The 8,045-nt window shown below is 40.1% G+C and overlaps 1 protein-coding gene across 1 annotated transcript in view; it reads right to left on the bottom strand.

Moving 5' to 3' along the window:
- Positions 1-5,336: 5,336 nt before the first annotated feature.
- LOC121541970 (A disintegrin and metalloproteinase with thrombospondin motifs 2) overlaps positions 5,337-8,045 on the bottom strand; it is a 59,170-nt gene continuing 56,461 nt past the window's right edge. The window contains exon 22 of the mRNA XM_041851381.2: positions 5,337-6,503. Within this exon, the coding sequence (XP_041707315.1) occupies positions 5,494-6,503 (1,010 nt within the window). The 3' untranslated portion in view covers positions 5,337-5,493. The remainder of the gene's footprint in view (positions 6,504-8,045) is intronic.

The raw sequence follows: 8,045 nt of genomic DNA, 5'->3' as shown, positions 1-8,045 counted from the left end.
GAGCTCTCCGTCTAGGCTGCTACCAGGGCGCCATGGCAACTATCAAGAAGGCAGTATATGTCACATAAACAGTAGATGACCATTGGCCTTTGTTGGCCCACTATGGTATGTGCATGGTCATCTGGCATGATGACAGTGCCTTTGTCTCCATGATTCATGCCCTTTCTTTTGTGTTTTCAAGTCTGGCTTTTCAGTAAACAATTTGTCTTCATTTTGGTTAATTTTTTTTAAGCATTACAGGCTAATTGCATGGGGAATGGGTTTATAATGCATATGTTACCAGGGTTCCTTGGTTGTTTTTGTGATGTGAGAGTGCATACACAATGGTCCCTCGTATGCTCTAAATAGGTACTGAATGTATCGTATTAATTGGAGAAACTTTTCATATGATTTGGTGGTGACTTCACCAGAATCAATGACAACCAGAGAAGTTATTCAACGATCACCACAGCAAAAAAACTATTAGAAAATATAAAATATCCTCATATACAATAATATATAGGCTTTTCCAAAACACAGACGTCTGAAAATAGGACAGACACATTTGAGAAAATACTGTCTCAAAGGAGAGAGTTAAAACACATTTAACAACATAGGTTCCATCTGATCGGTCAGATATGGTGAGGTTAGATCATCTATACATGGGGTGTAGGACATGAACATATACAGTTGAAGTCGAACGTTTACATACACCTTTGCCAAATATATTTAAACTCAGTTTTTCACAATTCCTGACATTTAATCCTAGTAAAAAATCCCTGTCTTAGGTCAATTAGGATCACCACTTTATTTTAAGAATGTGAAATGCCAGAATAATAGTAGAAAGAATGATTTATTTCTGATTTTTATTTCTTTCATCACGTTCCCAGTGGGTCAGAAGTTTATATACACTCAATTAGTTTTTGGTAGCATTGCCTTTAAAATTGTTTAACTTGGGTCAAACGTTTTGGGTGAATTTTGGCACATTCCTCCTGACAGAGCTGGTGTAACTGAGTCAGGTTTGTAGGCCTCCTTGCTCGCACACACTTTTTCAGTTCTGCCCACAAATGTTCTATAGGATTGAGGTTAGGGCTTTGTGATGGCCACTCCAATACCTTGACTTTGTTGTCCTTAAGCCATTTTGCCACAACTTTGGAAGTATGCTTGGGGTCATTGTCCATTTGGAAGACCCATTTGCGACCAAGCTTTAACTTCCTGACTGATGTCTTGAGATGTTGCTTCAATATATCCACATAATTTTCCTTCCTCATGATTCCATCTGTTTTGTGAAGTGCACCAGCCCTCCTGCAGCAAAGCACCCCCACGGCATGATGCAGCCACCCCTGTGCTTCACGGTTGGGATGGTGTTCTTCGGCTTGCAAGCAACCCCCTTTTTCCTCCAAACATAACGATGGTCATTATGGCCAAACAGTTATTTTTTGTTTCATCAGACCAGAGGACATTTCTCCAAAAAGTACGATATTTGTCCCCATGTGCAGTTGCCTAGTCTGGCTTTTTTATGGCGGTTTTGGAGCAGTGGCTTCTTCCTTGCTGAGCGGCCTTTCAGGTTATGTCGATATAAGACTTGTTTTACTGTGGATATAGATACTTTTGTACCTGTTTCCTCCAGCATCTTCACAAGGTCCTTTGCTGTTGTTCTGGGATTGATTTGCACTTTTCTCACCAAAGTACGTTCATCTCTAGGAGACAGAACACGTCTCCTTCCTGAGCGGTATGACGGCTGCGTGGTCCCATGGTGTTTATACTTCCGTACTATTGTTTTTACAGATGAACGTGGTACCTTCATGCGTTTGGAAATTGCTCCCAAGGATGAACCAGACTTGTGGAGGTCTACAATTGTTTTTCTGAGGTCTTGGCTGATTTCTTTTGATTTTCCCATGATGTCAAGCAAAGAGGCACTGAGTTTGAAGGTAGGCCTTGAAATACATCCACAGGTACACCTCCAATTGACTCAAATGATGTCAATTAGCCTATCAGAAGCTTCTAAAGCCATGACATCATTTTCTGGAATTTACCAAGCTGTTTAAAGGCACAGTCAACTTAGTGTATGTAAACTTCTGATTACTTTATCCTATCCCAGGTATTCCTTAAAGAGGTGGGGTTTCAAATGTCTCCGGAAGGTGGTGAGTGACTCCGCTGTCCTGGCGTCGTGAGGGAGCTTGTTCCACCATTGGGGTGCCAGAGCAACGAACAGTTTTGACTGGGCTGAGCGGGAACTATGCTTCCGCAGAGGAAGGGGAGCCAGCAGGCCAGAGGTGGATGAACGCAATGCCCTCGTTTGGGTGTAGGGACTGATCAGAGCCTGAAGGTACGGAGGTGCCATTCCCCTCACAGCTCCATAGGCAAGCACCATGGTCTTGTAACAGATGCGAGCTTCAACTGGAAGCCAGTGGAGTGTGCGGAGGAGCGGGGTGACGTGAGAGAACTTGGGAAGGTTGAACACCAGACGGGCTGCGGCATTGTTAATAAACAATGTAAATGTAAACAAACAGTGTATAGCCTCAAAACACTGTTACAACTATAACGTTGATATCATGGATGGTCAGTCTTTGCATCCATAGCTCGGTCTATGAATTTGAGAGTGGTTATATTTCTCTAGGGCAATCCCTGAGCTTTTTACCAAAACCAAAGGAGGGGTGAACCGCTTTGTTATTGTTTAAAACTAAGGATTATAGCTTTAACACCTGCACATGATTCACTTCCGAAAGTCTCCTTGCTTTATATATAGTATACATATTCAAAAACATCAATTTCCATGTTAAATTATTTGTGGGTTTGTTCTAAAAACAGGTGAGAACAGTCAGTCTGAGAATAGGAAGCAAAGACAGGAGATCATTAAAGTTGCAGTACTGCTTCCTGTCCAAAGACAGGAGATCATTAAAGTTGCAGTACTGCTTCCTGTCCAAAGAAAGGAGATCATTAAAGTTGCAGTACTGCTTCCTGTCCAAAGACAGGAGATCATTAAAGTTGCAGTACTGCTTCCTGTCCAAAGACAAGAGATCATTAAAGTTGCAGTACTGCTTCCTGTCCAAAGACAGGAGATCATTAAAGTTGCAGTACTGCTTCCTGTCCAAAGACAGGAGATCATTAAAGTTGCAGTACTGCTTCCTGTCCAAAGAAAGGAGATCATTAAAGTTGCAGTACTGCTTCCTGTCCAAAGACAGGAGATCATTAAAGTTGCAGTACTGCTTCCTGTCCAAAGACAAGAGATCATTAAAGTTGCAGTACTGCTTCGTGTCCAAAGACAGGAGATCATTAAAGTTGCAGTACTGCTTCCTGTCCAAAGTGGGAACACATCCTCAATTATTCAAGTTATGATTCTACTGATTAATCATAACTTGACGTATATTCCACAATGTTTTGTGGATACATATTGGGACACACCATAAACACTTTCCTTACTCATCAACAACTATAAAGAATATTCCGCAGAAAAAAAGGAAGCCATTATTGACAATGAAATTAATGTGAGGATGTAACATAATATAGATCTAGGCCACTGTGATCCTTCAGTCCCTATTTCACAGACAGTCTGGTAGATGAATACCTTGGCCTGCACAGTGTCTTGTAGAAGAAGGATGAACAGGTCAACCAGTTGTAACCCTTACAAACAACAACGCAAAAAACAACACAAACAACAACACAAACAACAACGCAAACATCAACACAAACAACAACACAAACAATAACGCAAACAACAACACAAACAACAGCACAAACAACAACACAAACAACAACCACCACAAACACATGGCTAGTCCAGGCTGGAACAACCCACACAAAACATTCCACATAATAGCCCATACATACAAAAACTTTTAAAACAAATTCTTCACATTCTCTTCAGAAAGGGAAAAGTGAATGCGAAGTTCAAAATAATTATAGTGACAGGGGGTTCATGTTCATCTGGTGAAAGTAAGGCTATAAAAAATAACTGAAACTTTCCATATGTAGCCCATATTATTATTATTATTATTATTATATTTATTATTACTATATATTATTACAATATATTATAATAATAATATGTGTTATTATATGTATTATAATTATATATATTATTATTATTATATTTATCATCATTATTATATTTATATTTATTATATTTATAATAATAATAATAATAATAATAATAATAATATGTATTATTATTATACTATACATTATTGCACCTAAATCTTGAAATATCTACTACTAGATGAACGGACAGGCATTTAGTGCCACCCTGTGGACACCATGTTGCTCAACATCATTGACAGCCTAATTCTCTAATGCACATCATTACCACTGAGGGAGCTAGAGATTGATTGCTGTTGCAGGCCTACCCTTCATATTACTGAAAATATATTTAATTTAGTTCATAATGCAATCTTCATTATGTGTACATTACTTTTTTTGTGTACATTCTCAACACAGTTCAAAAGTCGAAGGAGGACAACAGTAGTATATTTAAATTGCAGTTTTATTAAATGATCAGATTTTCAGGTATGCAAACGTACAGTTTATGTTGTGGTTTCCATTCACCAATGTGTTCGAATACTACACAGTGATTGTATGGCTCTACTAGTCCTATGAGCACATGCCTCATACACCTGCGTGTGAAAAGCAGAAATCATTTAACAGACACGTCAATAAATATTACAAATACAATTTGAATCATATATACATTTAGCCTTGGACATGATGTGCTATGTGTTGATATTATAAGGGTGGAATGTGCAGATAGTGTAAGGTAGCCTTATACCGTTTGGATATGATTCTGGTCTCAACTATAGGGTGTATAGCATTACTATAATAGTATTAAAAGTTCTATTAAAAAATATATATAAAACATGTATTCATAAACCACCATTTTTTTACCTACTAGTGACAACAGCAGCTTCCTTCCTTATCACAAGTGCTGCTAAATAAGTCTTTGTTATGTATTAATTGTTTACAATCTAAACCAAAAAAACTATATGTATTGACATCAAAGCATAACAAACTATTCAATTTCTCTTTATTACCAAGCAGCGAGTACAAATGTGCAATTAACGCTCAAGAGAGTGGATTTACAGGAAAGTCACTGTAGAGTTAGTATTGTGTCGGTTTTCTACATTTTCCATCATTTCTATCCCCTTTCCTCGTTGGATAAAAAAGCAAAGCCAAAATCCCATCTTTAAGCTTCAGATAGACATTTTAAATTTTTACATGACCGACAGGCTCTGAACTGGAATGAGTGGTTTTATTATAGCAGGATTATGTCACACAAGTGTGGCAGGTAGTCTAGCGGTTAAGCGCGTTGGGCTAGTAACCGCAAGGTTGCTGGTTTGAATCCCCTGGGCCGACTAGGTGAAAAATCTGTCGATGTGTCCTTGAGCAAAGCACTTAACCCTAATTGCTCCTGTAAGTAACTCTGGATAAGAGTGTCTAATGCAATGTTCAACAGGAAAATCTCTGTAGCATAGCTTTGGGATGTGCTAAAGACTAAGGGAAACAAAGATCACCTGACTATCAAGATCCTGGTGCTTGTTTGAGGAGTAAGTCTTGCCTCCTTTTCTCAGCTAGGAGCTCTTGTATTCTTTTGTTCCGTGTCATTTCTCGGAATGGAGGCCGTCTTCTAGGAACAAAGTAGTTTTGAGAGACATCATTGTCTACACCAACGATCTTGTACGGCACCTCCAGCCAGTTGTTCTCTCTCTTGTCCTCTGTCCTGTGGGGGGGTATGGTGGAGGGCACGCGTATCACACTGACCCTACGCTGTGTTGGGATGGTTTTCCATCTCTTGTCTACTTTAGGTCTGGAAGTGGATGGAGCCAGGGTTGTCCAGGACTTCCCCTTAATAACATCAACCCAAACTGTGGTGGACTTGGGGACATTTGTAGTTCTGAGAGTCGATGGGCCCTGACTGGTGGGGACTGTGGTGGGTTCTGTGGTGGGTTCTGTGGTGGGTTGAGTGGTGGTGACGGTGGTGCTGGGATCTGTAGTCTCCTCATTGGTGGTAGGGAGAGATGTAAGACTCCTGGAGGTAACCGAAGGGGTGGTTGTTCTTCTGGGGCTTCTGGTGGTTAATACAGGGGTGGTGGTAGGACTATATTTTTTCGCTGTGCTGTGCTCGTTGGTTTTGGTTGTATACTCCTCATAATCGTCGTAGTCGACATAAGCAAAGTCAGTGGTATAAAGCTCAGTGGAGGGTTTGGGTGTGTGGGTTGTTGTGGGGGTTGTTGAGCAGGAGCCGTTGGTGAGGGTTGGACCAGGTAGTGTGGTGTACCTCCAGGGCCCAGTGGTGAAGGTCTGGCCCGTAGTGGTGGTCTGGCCCGTACTGGTGAAGGTCTGGCCCGTACTGGTGAAGGTCTGGCCCGTACTGGAGAAGGTCTGGCCCCTACTGGTGAAGGTCTGGCCCGTAGTGGTGAAGTTTACCTCGCTGCAGGACTTGCAGCACATCTGTCTGTACCCAGGGTTGGAGCAGTACATGCTGAGAATCTCCATACGACAGAATACTGACCTATCTCCCTTACACAGCCCTGAAACACAAAGCAGCACACATCTCAGAAACACAACACAACCTCAACCAGAAAACTATCCCAAAGAAAGGAACAGCGAGGGATTCACAGGAAAGCCTACAGTGACTGAGAAAGCAGAAAAGGCAAAGATGCTGAATCAGATGTAAAGATGTCAAGGGTAAGATAGCTGTATAATCTGTCAGGCAAAAAGTTGACCGTTTTATTTGTTGGGTTTGAGCTTTACTGCTGGAACGAATGAGACACCAAAGTCACATGATACACTCTCCCTGTCATATATGTGAAAGCTGTCTATTCAGTAGAGACAGTTGACAGTTTGGTCAACAGTTTGGTTAAGATCTGCATAACACTGGTAAGCCAAAACAGATGAACAATAACTGATATACTGTACACACTGGTGATCAAGTGAAACAATAAATATGTCCTGTTTGTGTAAAAGGAACAGCACATTTAGTGTCTCATGATATGCTTAAAAACTCTTAACCCAGTCCCTCTAATAAAAAAATCATTTTTGGCCAATATATAGTAAGGAACACATATTTCCAGGCCTTAGCTACAAGTTGGCTGATGAAAGCACACAATTCATTGTTGTCACCAAGTTGAGAAACTTAAAGTCATAAATGCTACTGAATACAGGCAAAATGATTTTATATATTGTAAATACTCTCAAGTCGCCGTTTAAATCTTGTTGACACATTGTTTTCCCCACAGCTGCCAGAATTTAGCTTGCTACATTGCCACAATCATGATACAATGACCATAAATGACGATCTCTGTTTTGTCCATGAAAGTGCTGTGAATACATGTGGTTGTAAACATCAAGTAATTTTTTCTTCCTCAGGAAGCTTCTCCTGTTCCTTATCACAAGAAAAAAAGACATTATTTCTTAATTTCTCCCTACAGCCTAATATAAGACAAAGCTATTTCCAGATGTTTATGACAAAATTACGGCATGAGGTATCAGAGCTAACTAGGTATTTTTGACTAACTAACGCCTTACAATGTTACACAAACACACAAGCATATTTAGATAAATAAGGATACATTTTAGTGTCCTCTGTCTACCGCACAAAATGTATTGACAGTAAAATTCACAGTGGAAGTGAGAATAAACCATACTCACCTCCGCGTAAACATTCTGCTCTGCTTACTTATATTAATTTCCATATTATTTAATGCTCATTAGATGTTTCACTTTAAATATTTAGGTAGAATTGATACAACAATACACATACGGTAACAGCCAGTAATAGAGAGGCATAGTAACTCACACCTTATTTCTGTGGAACTATTTACGTTGATCATTGTGTATGCATACTGTATAACAATACAACTTTATTGTCCATGTTACAGCGAACGATGGAGTTGTGTCTTCTGCTCTGTTCTCAACGCCCCTCAGACACCAGTTACGGAGTCAGCTTCACCTTTGTGTTAACAGTCATGGAAGAAATGTCTCTCCCAAAACAACTACCCTGCTTCTTGTTATCAAATCCACTGCGTACCTCCATATTCACTTCCGTTGAGTTTCCCAGATTCAAACCCAAT

The sequence above is a fragment of the Coregonus clupeaformis genome, unplaced genomic scaffold (assembly GCF_020615455.1).
Source record: "Coregonus clupeaformis isolate EN_2021a unplaced genomic scaffold, ASM2061545v1 scaf0627, whole genome shotgun sequence".
In the NCBI taxonomy this organism is placed as follows: domain Eukaryota; kingdom Metazoa; phylum Chordata; class Actinopteri; order Salmoniformes; family Salmonidae; genus Coregonus; species Coregonus clupeaformis.
The sequence above is the reverse complement of the archived record's forward strand: the minus strand, read 5'-3'. Positions and strand labels throughout refer to the sequence as shown.